The 15,762-nt window shown below is 37.0% G+C and overlaps 1 protein-coding gene across 3 annotated transcripts in view; it reads right to left on the reverse strand.

Annotated features, from left to right (window-relative positions):
* Nucleotides 1–15,762, reverse strand: part of COL12A1 (collagen type XII alpha 1 chain) — a 110,450-nt gene that overhangs the window by 26,342 nt on the left and 68,346 nt on the right. For all 3 annotated transcript variants that reach the window (XM_053913968.2, XM_053913969.2, XM_071219713.1), the window contains 13 exons: nucleotides 15,225–15,344; nucleotides 13,965–14,111; nucleotides 12,919–13,035; nucleotides 12,276–12,422; nucleotides 11,666–11,740; nucleotides 10,071–10,210; nucleotides 8,151–8,274; nucleotides 7,861–8,004; nucleotides 6,318–6,482; nucleotides 4,955–4,993; nucleotides 4,720–4,858; nucleotides 2,515–2,657; nucleotides 1,990–2,099 (listed from right to left, as the gene is read on the reverse strand). In XM_053913968.2, the coding sequence (XP_053769943.1) occupies nucleotides 1,990–2,099; nucleotides 2,515–2,657; nucleotides 4,720–4,858; nucleotides 4,955–4,993; nucleotides 6,318–6,482; nucleotides 7,861–8,004; nucleotides 8,151–8,274; nucleotides 10,071–10,210; nucleotides 11,666–11,740; nucleotides 12,276–12,422; nucleotides 12,919–13,035; nucleotides 13,965–14,111; nucleotides 15,225–15,344 (1,610 nt within the window). The remainder of the gene's footprint in view (nucleotides 1–1,989; nucleotides 2,100–2,514; nucleotides 2,658–4,719; nucleotides 4,859–4,954; nucleotides 4,994–6,317; nucleotides 6,483–7,860; nucleotides 8,005–8,150; nucleotides 8,275–10,070; nucleotides 10,211–11,665; nucleotides 11,741–12,275; nucleotides 12,423–12,918; nucleotides 13,036–13,964; nucleotides 14,112–15,224; nucleotides 15,345–15,762) is intronic.

Genomic DNA, 15,762 nt, shown 5'->3' on the forward strand with positions numbered 1-15,762 from the left:
ATTCCCCACCTGAGCTCTTTTAACCTACCACCTCTTTCCCAAAAGCCCCCTGCATGTCTTTTTCACTCATTTCCTGCTGTTGGAATACTATTCATTATCCCAAGAAATGAAGGCTTTCGGTTCCTGGATTAAATGGAAAATGAAAGAAGAGTGTTTGAATTCTTGAATCAGTAAGAATATAAATAGCCAACAGTGCTCAAACTTGGTGTTTGAATTGATAGAATAAATGAGAGTAGGTTAAAAGAATGAGATAAGGGAAAGGAAGAGAAAAAAAAGAGTATAGTGAAAAAGCAGAGGAGGAATTAGTAAAAGAAACATTATGGAAAAAGGTAGAGAATTTGAGGAGAGAATAGAACTTATGAGAAGAAAATCATAATAATACAAATACCTTTCTATAAAGGCAAATAAAGAAGTATTGCCAAAAATTTATCTTCATTTGCAATACTGACTGTCACTATGGACCTCAGCAAAATACTGAAAATAAAGCATTCAATAAAAGTTTGAAATTTAAAAAAATAGACCTGACTGGTGTGGCTCAGTAGATTGAGCACCGGCCTGCAAACCAAGGGGTCACTGGTTCGATTCCCAGTCAGGTCACATGTCTGGGTTGCAGGCCAGGTCCCCAGTAGGGGGTGCACAAGAGGCAACCACACATTAATGTTTCTCTCCCACTCTTTCTCCCTCCCTCCATCTATAAATAAATAAATAAATAAATAAATAAATAAATAAATAAATGTATTATTTAAAATAAATAAATACATAAATAGTTATCAGTTGACTAACAGAAAATTAAATTTCTAAATCTGTAGTAGGTATGGAAGGAAAAACAAAATAGTTCTTTTTAGCAAATTACTCAAATGTAAGTTTAATAGGTTTATCAATGAGCCAAAAAGCTTCATAATAACTTTGCCAGATTCAACATGAATTATCAGATAAGGAGCAGTTGAAGCTAATATTTGTCAAACTAGGATTTGCTTTCCTAATGAGACATTTATTTTACTGCATTTCACCATAAAAGTCAATAACTGTTAAGGGGATATGCCATTATACTCAAAGATCTTTGTTTTTCCTTTATTGTATTTTGCTTTTCACTAATGTTCACACCATGAAGCTTCTTTGAGTTCTATGAGGAGTCATTTGCCATCTTTACTAAGAATCTAATTCATGAATAAGGACAACATTCTGAAAAGAAACCAAATTCTCAGGAATAGAATCAGCAAAAAATACAGCTAAATCTACTCAAATATAGAAAAGTTCTTCAATTTTCACTTGAGCATCAGATTGAACTGGAAATATTTGTACTCTATGTATGGGACTAATTTTCTGAGTGCCATACCAGAGGACTTTTAGACCACTAGTGGATCCAGAGGTATTCTGCCTGCTAACTCAATGGATAAAGAAATACTATTAAAAAGTCCATTCCTAACCTAGATTGTTCTTTTCCTTTCTACTATTTCAAACTTCAGTACCCTTATTTGTCAATTAACCTTTAAAAACATTTTAGAAAGTATTATCCTTGGATGTTAACATACAAAAAACTAAGATCAACGAAAGTAGACAATCACCTAAGAATGCATCTTAGAACTTTTAATAAGATATTTTAGAGAATTCATAAGTGTTTTCATATAAAAATGAATCACACAAACATTTATCTTCATTATTTCGGTAGATAATAATAACTTAGACTGGCATGTCTGCCACTTCACAGTAAACAAAAGCAAGCAGAAGCAGCTCCATGAAATAATAATTCTATTAATTAAAATATAATAAAAAAGCTTCAGAAATGAAATGATGTAATGGTTCACAATAAAATGATAGATAGGAAAAAATAGGCATTCTTCTTGTATTTGAAAAGATAGTAGCATAAGATTTTATTTTTAAAAGATATGGCTATAATCCTATCAATTTAACATGACATTTTAATAAATAATAAAGTAATTTAAAATTTTAAGTCATATTCTTTTTTCTGTAACTAAATGACCTTTTTACCTTATGAAAACTTCCATAAAATAATGTCTTCACTTCTTCTGTGTCAAATGTAACAGTCTGCACCTCGCCTCTTGTATCCTTGTTAAAGAATGACAACGTCTTGCTAGAAGCTGTAATCAACACATAACTGTTACTAAGTCACATGTATGGTATACTTTATATTAAAAGTATTAACAGATGATACTTTCTGGTAAGGTGTCTAAAAAACTCAATAATTTTAGTTGAGATAAAACAAAATTAGAATATTTACTAATATGTTATAGTTTTAAAACTTTAAACAGAAAAGCGTGTATCAAGTAATATATGAGTATAAAGAGTGGGTAAAAAGTAAGTTTACAGTTGTTCATATGGAAAATAATACAATAATTAACAAACAATAATACAAGAATAACCTGTTCTGCGTACTTTCAACTGTAAACCTACTTTTGACCCATCCTGTTTAATCAGAAGGTTCTTAAAGAGCACAGAGAAAACATAATCAACAATATGTCTGTGTGTGTCTCCAAATAAGATAAAAATCCTTACGATCTGCAATCACCCCAACTTGTGGTTTGTAGTCTCTGTCTGTGATTTGCCAAATTGCAAAAGGGTCACTGGGAGTTTCTGGGAGAAGTCTGAACAATAATATAATCGTGTATGAAGGAGGGAGTCCATTTGGGTGTAGTTCTCTGTTGTATAGAACAAATAAATGAATTAATTAATAAGGATTTCTCATCAGAAAAAGAGAATATTTTAAATCTTTAGACCAGAATCTCATTATCAGTAGTCTTAACAGTCATTTAATATAATCTGGCTACATATTAGAAGAAGAAAAATTTAGGAAGGACACCAAAAGAGCAAGCACCAAGGGTCCATTATGTAAGCAGTAATGGATCATTTATAATCTGATAAGGTCGCAAAACTCTGGGTAATTACCAAATAGTCTTTTATCCTAATAACAAATTTTTTCTAGACATTTAAATTATTATAAAATTATGCAATAATTTTAGAGTGATAAACATTACACCTATGAATGTAATTTTAAGAGAATGAGTCTCACTAGATATACTTCATTTCTGTCAAGGGCATAAGATCATAAGGTAATGTTTTAATTTCTTCCTCACTTTTTCTAATAGGTTTTACACTTCCAAATTTTTCCCTTGAAATAAGTTAAATCAAATAATCTCCAGAAGCTCATATGTTCACAAATACAAAACCAGTACTAAATGTTAAGGTCATGTGCATGTGCAAACGTTTAGTGGTGATAAAGGGATGTAATTCAGTTAAAAGGAAATATTTCTTTGCTCTAAGGCTGTTAGACCAAAAAAGAAAAAAATGTAGTTCCGTGTGTCCTTCCAGAGCTGAGTTAACCGTTATGCAGGAGGAATCATTGAAGCAAGATTAATGGTGTTCTGTCTGAGACCATTTAATAACACTTTATTTCTGAACGTAGAAAAAAGGCCTTAATCATCAACTCTTAGAAGAGAAACTGCTACGAATTTTGACAGAGAACACAGCATGTCTCTTGAGGTTTCAAGTCCTTGTACCACACCACTGGCACTTCTGGAACATAATCCTGCCTTACTTCTTCAAACATATGTTCTGGGCAAGCGGACACAATAGCTTTGTGTGTTCCAAAGCCTACTGTCTTCATAATATCTCTTTAAAAATAATATCTCCTCCATATTAATTCATGTCTAACCTTGCCCATTTTTCTTCTTCTTTCTCAGTTAACGAGTCCTTATGAAAAAAAAAGACTTGAATTGCACTTACGCTTCTTTCTGCCACAAGTGCTGACTATTGAGAGGACAGCCGGCTGTCCTTAGTTAAAATGCAGGTATCACCTCCGGAGGTGACTAAGAGTTAAACGTAGGTATTATGGTTCATTGAAAAACCTGAAACTATGAGCCTGCGTGGTTGAACATCCAAAAGTGAGGAACTGCCTGGTCAAACTACAGATGCCATCTCTGCTTCCTTAAAAGAAATTAATTTTGGTTTTAGTCTGAATTTTCCGTCAGCTTTCCCAGAACATTTCAAATTTCAGACAGCATTTTCTGACCCTGTCCTAAGTTACTGAAAGCTTTATTTCTCCATGTTCTTTTCTCTCTATAAGTTGCCAAACACATATTTTTCAAGATTAAAATGTTTTCATTTTAACGAATAAGAAATACATATTTTGCTTATCGTTCCCAGGTGCAAGTTTTCATGGAGTAAAATGTGGTAACAACATCTAGAGCTACCCAACAGATCGCCAGAGCATCGGCCAATAAAAACTAACCACCGCCTGCCTGAACACGGACAGGCAGAGCTGCTGCAGTCTTTCATCTTCCAGAGGCCTGAAACACGGAAAAGATTGCCGCTCTCTGTCTGCACTCATTCCATCAGTCCCTCTGCACCTCAGGGAGAAGTATTCCAAATAATAAGTCGCCTTACTGTTTAAACAAACTCCTTTAGAAAAAGCATAGCTACAATCCCAGCCTTAAATTCAAAAGGGTCGGCAATCCATAATACTGCAGAACCAGAATGAGATTCTTTGCTCTAAGAAGAGCAAGGCTTGAGTCCTTCTCCTGGGTGACCCTGTGAAAGACAATTAACCCAACTGTATTTTTAAAAACTAATCTAGGTCGTTCATAAGGAGTCTTCCGACAAATCTAAAGTGCCAGGTTTCCAAAAGGTCGGCAAAGATTCCAAGAACCTCAAAAACACCCTCTCATCCATTAAAAGAAAAAGAACCCCTGTTGTCACACTTACACTGTGGGCTGATTTACAAAAGCATTCTTCTGCAGCCTGTAAGAGGAGTAGCTGGGGAAAGACCCTGACTCCAGAGAAACTCCTTGTACGGAAGCAAAATTCTTTTCTGTCAGATTGTAGGCTTCAAGCATCTTAAAACCTTCATATCAGAAAAGAAAATATTGAAATGAGGCCATTTAAATTATTTAATTGCTTAAACCCTGAAATAAATTAGCCCAAGTTTGTAAATGCTTACCTGGTGAGGTGTAGCCATCCAAATAAATGAGAGGACAACCTGCAATGTACAGTGTTTTTTAAGGATGACTCACCAACATGATATGCAAACATTGTATACGTACAGAATGCAGCTATGTGCAAATGTCAGGTAAAGAAGCCGTTCATGCATTTGTAAACACTAACATCAATCTAATTCTTTATAACGGGTTTCTTTCCATTGGTAGGAGAAATTATACTATTGACAAGTATTAGCAATGTTTTCTGACCATATTCCAGTCCAAGTAGAATTTTACAGTGTTCTTAAGAATAGTAAAATACAAATGGAGGGAGAATTTCAGATGTTTTTCAATAGATTAAAGAACTTTTATTTCACCCAGGGAATTTCAGATTTATGCAAAGGCAGGAGGACTCTGTCTCCATCCAGCCCTCTCCTCTTCTCTGCCCAGCCCCAGAGCCCCATGCTGCCTACCGAGCACCATGGAACAATGACAAGTGTGCAGTGGTTTTCACCCCGGGGCCCCCACAGCCGGGGGTACCAGAGAGCAGCTTTCAGGGCCACAGGGAGTGGACGTGAGACAACTGTATTCCTTACCCACCTTTCACCGGTACAGCTCCTTTCTGAGCTTCAAGGACAGTTTTGAGACTAAAGCACTGGCATTTGTTTACTACCGCCACCTCTCACCAGAGTTCTGAGGTTTTAATATAATGGCTAACAGGGGAAAATATAACATTTTCAAAGCATAGCCCTTCCTAGGATCAAGAGTCTGGACTAGCCCCTTAACTGTATCCATAATCTAATACCCCAAGAATCAGTGCTAATGGATTGGGAAGAGAATAAATTGACAAAAATAATCAACATTGTGTATTTCACTGCATTTTAAAAGTTGAACTTACAGTCTAGGAATAACAAGAAAAATCTACACAAAAAATAACCAATGGGAGCCAAGTGAATTTCTATGGAGCACACATGTCCAAATGAGTGTTTTCATCGGCCCCTTGAAGCATGGATGTTGACAGAACAAACACCCACTGACTACTAATAGGGAAAACCTTCCTCTCACAGAAATGCTCCCACAAATGCATTCCTGAAGCTAAAGACTAATTTACTCAACTGTCACAGGCATTGAGATGGTGGGAAAAGGATGTATTAAATCACTTTATTTCCATACAAGGACTATATTACATCTTCAAGGCTTAAAATGGACCTCTGACAAGTACACTTTTAGCACGATCTCAATAGGAACAATGATTCATCAGTTTCTCAAGGGATTTCCCAGGATCTATTTATGCTCATGCTTAATCCCATATAGGATAGGAATGGCCTACCAAGCAGTTATTTTTCAAAACAAGTGAGATTATGAACTGTGTGGTTCTTGACTCACTTGAGGTGGCAGTTTCACAGACGAATGTAATGAGGTTGTCTTCTATCTTCTCAAACGATTCGAAGTCATCCACAATGAACACGTGCCGTTCGCTTGGTTTGCTGGCAATGTTGGCGAGCTCATTGTACTCAACATCGGCCACACCCACCACGAAAACACTGAACCCTGCAGAGCAGTGTTTACACGTCAACGACATAGCCCTTTCCCTGTCTTTTGTTGTTTAAACAACTCAAAATAAAATCTTATCAGGGCTGATGCTGTATTTTCTCAGTGAATGCAGCAAGTACTTTTAATTGACATAAACTCTCTTTAGTGAATATGTACTTTTTCCAGGTCTTCCTATTTTCTGGCTTATAAAATTCAATTAATTGGATTTCCTACAATAAAATCCCAACAAGAGGTAAGCATTTTATTAACAGAAAGATTTGACATGGTGTACATTTCCTTCCACAGATCTACAGTCCTGATATACCCATGAATTCTACAGATCTGGTAGGCACCATTATTAACACTTTAAGCTTATGTGACCCAGAAAGCAAGAATGGGCTCATTTAAAAATGTAATTCTTGAGACTGATTTTCTCAATAAACTTGGGCTCAATGGCAGCATTTTGGTCACTTTTAAAACAGAATCTACAATTCCCACTGGCAATAACTTTCATTTATTTAGATTAACACAAATAAACAAAGTTTTCACTCCAAAAGCTGATTTGACTGTAAAACAATAAACTATATAAGGAATTGGTTACATAATTAGGTATTAGTAAGGTAACATGAGGAGTAAGCATTAATAACCCAAAACTTAAGTCAACTAGGAACATGAAATATGGTGAGATCTGCTCAAAGTGCATAACATAGTGGCAATAATTTATAAAAAGATCAGTGCAGTTCCATGTAGCCATGCAATTACCACTATAGATAATGAATAACCTATGTCCACCATGGACCCTACCGGGATGGGGGGACAGATGGTGTTAACACAAGTACTGGAAAGACCTTGCTCCATCTCTAATAACCCTAAATAACAAATCCAAAAGGCAGTAGGCACTCGGGATGTTTGGTTGCCAAGATGTGCCCCAGCGATATGTCCCTGAGCTTTGGCTGCTCTTTCTGTGCAGGGTACCTCTCAGGAAGCTGCTTTGAGCCTGCATCTGCAAGGCTGTGCCACAGTGAAGGCTTTCCTGTGTCTGTCTCTGCACAGGAACCCGCATCAAGGCTCACTGCTGCTATGGCAGGAAATGCTCTAAGGTCATCATCCCATTAGTCCATTCTGTAGCCTCCCAGCCACCATGAGAAAATTTAGCTTGCTTATTGTCAGACCCTGAGTCACATCTTATACAAAGAATATATACCATGTTATTCTTGAGCAGTTACCAAACTATTCCACAATTAAATATAAACTAAGGGTATGAAATACAGATTAAATAGAAACAATAAAGTAAAATCAGCAAATCTTAGGGAGCCTTTTGCAATCATTCCTGAACATTTAAAACTGTTAGAATAACAAGTGCAATCACTGGGCATCAAATGCCTGCCTGGCTTACCGGACTGCTGGATGACAAAAGCTGCTTTCTTGACCTCGTCCTGTGACCGACCGTCTGTGACCACAACCAGCACTTTGGGGACATTCTTCCTCATTCCACTCTCCCAGGTCAAGACTTTTTCCTTGATAAATGTGAGAGCCTTACCTACAGAGTGTGGCATGGAGCATGTTAGTGTCACCTTAATGCCCAGCTGGTAAGAATGTGAACAGTAGAGTGAGATGATACACTCCGTTCTTCTACTCCAAGCGCTCTGGAGAGTGAAGATCTATGTATACTCTGACCAACTGTACCTGTTCTTGTGTTTCCTCCTCTGTACCTAATGTTCTGGAGGGCCCCGAGGGCTAGGGCCTTGTCATCATACGTGTTCAGCTTGAACTCAGACTTGACCTCATCACTGTACTGCACAAATGAGACCTGAAAGAAAATGTGGTTTGTGGTGAGAATGGCATCTCTCTTTTTTTGTTTGAATTTTCCAATGATTGCTCTGGCTGCAGAATGAGAAAAAGAAGTGGCTCAGACCTGACAGAGAATTATAAGCTCTTTATAGCTAGTATTATAACACGGACTACTGTTGTCTCATTAAATCAACTAATTTCTAATCTTCAATGAAATTGACAATAATTGATATTAAAATGTAAATATACTATATTCATATGGTACTTTTCTCTAGGACATAGGAAGGGATGAGTAAAATTGGGGACCAATAAGGTTTCAAAATTAAAAATGAGACACAGTTTCTTGAACTCAAATGTTGGCTAAGCAATTGGTTCTGCAGTCAATTGCCCCTTCTCACTGACCACATCCACTCGTTATGCTAATAGAACACTATCTCATGGGTGATGATAGCAGCACTCATCGCAAACTGAGTGACAGTATGATTTAGTGGAAAGAGGATAGTCTCTGTAGTCAGGAATCCTTGGGCTGAAATCCTAGCCCTGCCAAGCAATGGCCACAAGACATTGGGCAAGTTTCTGACATCACTGGGCTTTGGTTTCCTCACCAGTGAAATGGAGGTAATTATGTTTCCTTTTGAGGATTGTTTTGAAGACGTGTATAGTAATCATGTATAAAAGTAGCTGGCACATAGGAGTTAATACAATATGATAGCTATTTTTTATTTTCTATCAGATATTTTAAATTTCTAAAAGGATGGAAAAATGGCTTAGTTTTTGACACATTAAGTTGAGAATATAATGGCCTGACTTTTTACTCTTCCTGGGTTGGAATAATATCCACAGGGTTATTTGGGGATTTGAAATTTCGTATAATCCCTAAAGTACTCTTCCATAAAAGAAGACATAGTTTGTTTATGAAATTATTTGCAGTTTATGTCAAAATCTCTTATTTACAAAATGCCTCTAAGATGGCTCAATGAAAAAGTATAAACTGCCAAAATAAAGAAGAAAATTCATCAAAAGGAATGGGGAAGGAAAAAAGAAAATTCAAAAGAGTAATAATACGATACAGTCTCTTGCTTTAAGGAGTCAATGAGTTAGATAGAAAAAAGTTGCACAAAATACCTAAAGGAATACTTTTATGCTTATGTATCATTATACCCAACTCCTTCCCAAAAATACATGTGTAATGAAAATGTCAAATAACAAAAGCCAAACCATAATTTGTACTGAAAAGTCTTTCTACTTAAAAAGAGAAGTAAATGTTCACAGCAGCATTATTTACAATAGCCAAGTGCTGGAAACAGCCTAAGTGCCCAACAGTACGTGAGTGGATTAAAAAACTGTGGTACATTTACACAAAGGATTACTATGCAGCAGAAAGAAAGAAGGAATTCCTACCCATCCTGGCAGCACGGATGGAACTGGAGAGGATTATGCTAAGTGAAATAAGCCAGGCAGTGAAAGACAAATACCATATGATCTCACCTATAAGTGGAACCTAATAAACAAAACAAACAAGCAAGCAAAATAGAGCCAGAGACATGGAAATAAAGAACAAAGTGACAGTGACCAGAAGTGGAGGGATAGCAGGGGAAAGAAGGAGAAGAGTCAAGTCAAGGAACATTTATTATGGTCCCATGCACAAAGAAAATGGGTGGGAGGGGCTGAATGTGGGAGGTGGGGGATAAGTAGGGCAGGGGAGACTAGTGGGGAGAAAATGGAAACAACTGTAATTGAACAACAACAAAAAATTTTTGAAAAGAGAAGTTCAAAGGATATGTTAAGACATTACAAGTGAATAGTGACACCCACCTGAATTCCAGCAGGATTGACTTCATCGAAGGCTCCCACAGTATTGAAGATGAACTTTACAACTTTGTTAAAATTATCATCCCCGATACTCCAAGAGGCATCAGTCAAGAATACAATATCTGCCTTGGCCCCTTTGCATACTGGGGAAATAAAAAAGAAAAAAAAGGAAGCCCCAGATCTCATGAATTCTTTCATTCAAGTGAAATTATATAACTGAGAAATGTAGTCAAACACTTTGCCACTAATCCAATTGGCCCTCAATTTCTGCTCCAGAATTACTTCATCTATTTGGATCCACTATGCAATATGTGCTCTTTCCTCATGGAACTCTTCAAGTAGCTTCCAGCAATAAATGAGGAGGATATGAAATGGAAAACGACAATGTCCAGAACTTAAGAGTTTGGAAAATTTGCATATTCTTATCAAAGATTTGGTGCAAATAAGGTGTCTTTTAATTTTAAATTAGGCCACTAGAATCATAGGGTGGTAAACAAGGGGTGGAATAAAATTAATATCTTTAACTGAATCTTCAGACTTGGAGGCTAAAAAAATTCTAAAAATAAAAATTTAACAACCTGTTAGTGTATAAAAACTTAAAAGGTAGAATGTACAACATGAAGAGCAGACCCAAGTATAAACTATGCACTTCGGGTGATAATGATGCATCAGCATAGGCTCACGGATTGTGAAGACGTGCCACGCGGGTGGAGAGGTTGGTGCTGCGGGAGGCTGTGTGTGCAGGTTCAGGGAATGTTATGCACTTTCTGTCTAATTTTGCCATCAACTTAAAACTGCTCTATTCTAAAAAATAAACTCTATTAAAAATAAGCTGAACAAGCCAAGATTATCTACAGAATCTCAACAATCTAAAGAAACCCATTATCATTTTACCCTATAACAATGTGCTTTTAATTTTTATCTTATGTAATAGGCTTAAAGAAGTTGTGGCAGGCTGCAGCCTTCTAAGATAAAAAAAATACTTTTAAAATCTGAAATGCTTTCAGTTAAACACTGAAAACAAAATGTGTGGGGAAAAATAAACTAGTGATTAGTGACTTTAAACTTAATTTGATAAAGCACAGAACTGTCCCAAATTACTGAGAGATCAGCTTTAACAGTATGTGTTTCTACCAGTTCACTGAAAGTAACAATTATGCCTCAAGCTTTAGAAAGTCAAGTGTTTTAGCTTTGTGCACTCCAGGGCACTTCTCAGGTCAGAAACCAGGATTCCCAAAGCCACTGGCCCAGGGGGTAGCTTGCAGATATAGCCAAAAAGATCTACAGCTCCTACTGATGCCAGCAGCCCACAGAAAGAAATGCCCACCAGGGACTATGTACGGTATCGGGAGACATTAATCTGCAAAATTAATGAAAAAGAGCTAGAGTAGCTTATGACTGATTCAATTCACACCAAAATGTTCCTGGAGGGGGAGAGCATATTACTGGTAATATTTTCTTTTAATCTAAAATCTCTTGAATGAGAATAATAAATCAGAAATGTTCTATATCAATTGCAAATGATGTACAGGTTGCATAAGTGAAGAAGGAAATAAATCCCTCCTTACTTATTAAATTGCCAAATCAGCTGTACTTACCATCTCGAGCAGGTGGAATTGTGGGAGGAGGAGGAGGTGTGGGTGGTTCTGTAGGGGCTTCTGTTGGTTTTAAGGCTAGAAATTTAAAAATAATGATTAGAAAAATACAAAGTGTACACATTTCATATCACAGAAGGTAAATTTCAAGAATGATGTAAATCCTTGATGGCAAATTGTCTCATTGGCATGAACACACCAGGAATTCTATTTTATCCAAATTTAGTATCATTCATAGTCATTCAACATTGACTATAGCTGCAAAAAGCAAAGCCAATATTCAAAGTGTTAATGTAAGGCCTTTAGAAAGGGTCAAATGAGTAAAAGTCACTAATATAGACGCACGTCAACTTCTCATTGTCAGCTGGAGCCTATCTCCCTCCTTTACCCCCTTCCTTAAAATAACACCAACTATGTAAATGAGTAACGTGGATTTCTGCAGATAAAGGTCCTGAACCAGCTACAGACTGCACCTTCAAGAACCTGCCACCATTCCATCATTACTTCTGCCTATAGGGAGAAGTGCCTATACGGGAGTTACATAAGCATCCCACAGCTAGAACATTCTATTCTGAAGCCTTACTGACACACTCCAGGTTACTCAAAAACTTACTGGTATGTTCTTTGACAGAGACACCAGGACCCTCAAGGTTTGGTGTCTGCACAAAAACAGTGACGCCATAATCAGTGTCAGGTGAAAGGCCAGTGAAGCAGTGACTGGTTTCCGATCCACGCACTGTTATTTCCTGTCCTCTGGTTCCTGATTATGACAACAAATGAAAATGTCAGTGTCATCATTAATTACATTTAAAGACATTTTACACATAATTTTGTAAGCAAAATGGCACCTTTTTAAATATTTATTATATTTTTTCCATTATCATCCATTCCCCTTACACTGTCTCCCACCACTACCCACTCTCCTCCCCACTGCAATCACCACACTGTTGTCTGTGTCCATGAGATCTTTTCTTCTTTGCTCTACCCCTGTACCCTCCTAACCCCCACCCCACCCCAGATCTGTCATCCTGCTATCTATGAGTCTGTCTCTATTTTGCTTGTTAGTTCGGTTTGTTCATTAGATTCCACATATGAGTATGAGTATGAGTGAAATTGTATGGTACTTCTCTTTCTCTGACCAGTTTATTTCACTTAGCATAATGTCCTCCAGGTCCATCGATGCTGTCGCGAAGGTTAAAATTTTGCACTTAAAAATGTTGCTACTATGTGCTCCAGGTTTTGTTTTGCACACGTACCATCTGCAGGGCTTAGCTTCAGCCTGTAGGAGGTGGCTGCCCGGTGAGGCGACCATCTGACACAGAATGTATCCCACCCAACCTGGTAAGTTTTCAGATCTGTCACATTTAAATACACTACAAAATAAAGAAACAAATAACAGATTTACTAGGTAAATAAAGGCAGAAAGGCATATTTTTAATCATAACAAAATTTTAAAACTTTCACAATGGCTAAAAAAAAGTCTAAAATTTTGCTGTTTCTCTTTACACATGAAAATGTGGCATGGTGGAAACAGACCTCCCTTCCTATCACTGATCTTCAAGGGAAAAGACACTCTGCACAGGCCCTCTCAACACTACAGTGCCGAAGATGTCTCACAAAAAATGAGAAATTTTTCTAAAAGGCAATCTTAAGTCCTTGAATTGTTAGTAAAGCATTCGCAACAACAAAATCTATCTGGGCTGAATTAATAATCATGGCATTTCTGTGTAAATTTTCAATTAAATCAATGTCCAGGGCCTGGCACAAATAACACCCCTATTTTTTTACAGTCTTTTATTACAAAATCATGAGCATTGTAATTCTGTAACATAATAATATCACACTGAAGCATACCATATGACACTGTAGGTGAAATGTTCAAATTAAAACTATAAATTGTTGCACCCATATTATGACCCTGCCAACCACTCTCAGGCATGCGTTACTTCTGCTGGACCCTGCATTTACCTAATACATGTTTTCACATCAAATGTCAAAAAAGGAAAAAAACTACACAGCATCCCAACTCTAATTTTACAGATCACTCATGATGACATGAAATTACAATTTTTATCTGTCAAAATTCAAAATATAACATTTTTGTGAACTAAACATATTTCATCATATACATTATTGGATACTGAATTGTATCACTTGTAGATTTGTTTAGCTGGACACAAAAGGGTCACACCCACTTCATGCTGAGGAAACATGTATATGTTAAGAAGCAAAATCAAAAGCGGCTGACCTAGTAATTTGTACTACACATTTCCTTCCAACCATGCAAAGACATGTAACTCACACGTAGTGCCTTGGTCTGTCAGGGGGACACTGAGTCCAGAATCATACTGAGCGTAAACATTGACGTCATAGGTGGTGCTGGGATTGAGGTTGTGTAATGTGTATGAGGTCACCTCTCCCACGAAGACTTCCATGGGCTCACTGGAACCTTCAACAACAGTCACAAAAACACACAGATATATGTCATCACTAGTCTAAAATTTTTCTTAAAGTCAAAATGCCTTCACTTATACTCAAATGATAGTATGAACACCACTAATTCTAAAACCCCTTATGCGCTTGCTCACTACAGCACATGCTATAGTATATGGTGAATATAACTGGAAGCAGACTCTGGATCCTGTGCCCTCTGGTTCTCAAAGCACAGCACTGTACCTGGGATGTAACAGGTATGTAGTCAGTGTTCCTTTAAGGAATAAATGAATCACCCAATGACTACTCTAGACCCTCAGACATCTTCCCTAAGCCTCACTTTGCCAGCACAGTGCTTTGCACACAGTAGGTGTTCAATTGACATTTTTCAGTGTGTGGTGATGATTTAAGAACACCCCTCTTGGACCTCATTCCATGAGCTTAGTGATTGAAGGTCCTCAGTTACTGACACCTCTTCCTCCTTTAAGCTTTCTCTCCATTTCTTACACAAGCTCACCTTCCCTTGCTCTTACCCTCTCTCTTTATGTTTTTCTAGGAAAATATTTCTAGGAAATTTCAAAAGGTTCATGCCCTTCTTGGGTATTTGGAAGATGCCCTAGAAAATCTGGTACAAAGAGTATTTTTCTTCCACTGTTCCAAGAGTATAGATAGAACATAGAAATATAGCAAATGCTTTAATAAAGGTGGTATCTGTTTAGATGAAAGTGTCAATGGCAAGTTGAAAGCAAGCTTGTTATACATAAACTAAAATACATATGTCCCAAATGGAATAATACTTTGACATAGAGGGAAAACTACAGAACTTTGTATTGATTAAATATTCATTATTTCATATCTTAATAACACATAGAAGTCTGAACACAAATACCTTCAATTCATGGAATTTTGTGAACCATATAAAATTTTTAGCCATGTACACCCACAGTAATAATACTTTAGACCATTGGCTTAAAATACTATTTCCAGAAACATTACCTCTGATCAAGGAGGACCTGATGTGATAACTGAATTGTCAGTAGAGTGTAATCACAGGGGATGCAACGAAGAACACCCTCATACCCAAAAAACTCTTCAGTGCATTTCTATGATGATAAAAGTGCTTCCTTACCCACTGGCTTATATACAATTTTATAGCCAAGAACTGGAGAAGGTGAAGGATCCCAGGACACCCTGAATCTTGTATACCATTCATCAGAGATGTGTATGTTCTGAGGCGGAAGTAGTCCCACTGCAAACGAATATTGACACACATCACCGACCTTTCATTGACACACTGGGAGAGCACAGAGCTTTCTGAGTATTGGTTATAAGGACTGATAGCACAACACCATGAAAGAAACTTTATAATATCTCATAAGTTCTTATCCAGAAAACAGAGATACTGGAATGTTCAACAGAAAGCTTGGGGTGTTTTCAAATCAAACTGCAATTCACATACACTCAGAAACTGGTGATTTCCAGAGCTGGTGTTTTATATGATGCAGAATGATAGAAAGTTTAAAAAAAAAACCATTCCACTTTTAGAATGTTATAGATTACAGATTATTAGAGCCAACAAGCAATTTAGAGACTATCTAGTCCAAACACCTTTCCCCAGAAAAGTAACAAAATATATTCTAAAACCTAAGGGGAAGTAAAAAATGGGA

Source organism: Desmodus rotundus, chromosome 11, assembly GCF_022682495.2.
Source record: "Desmodus rotundus isolate HL8 chromosome 11, HLdesRot8A.1, whole genome shotgun sequence".
Classification (NCBI taxonomy): domain Eukaryota; kingdom Metazoa; phylum Chordata; class Mammalia; order Chiroptera; family Phyllostomidae; genus Desmodus; species Desmodus rotundus.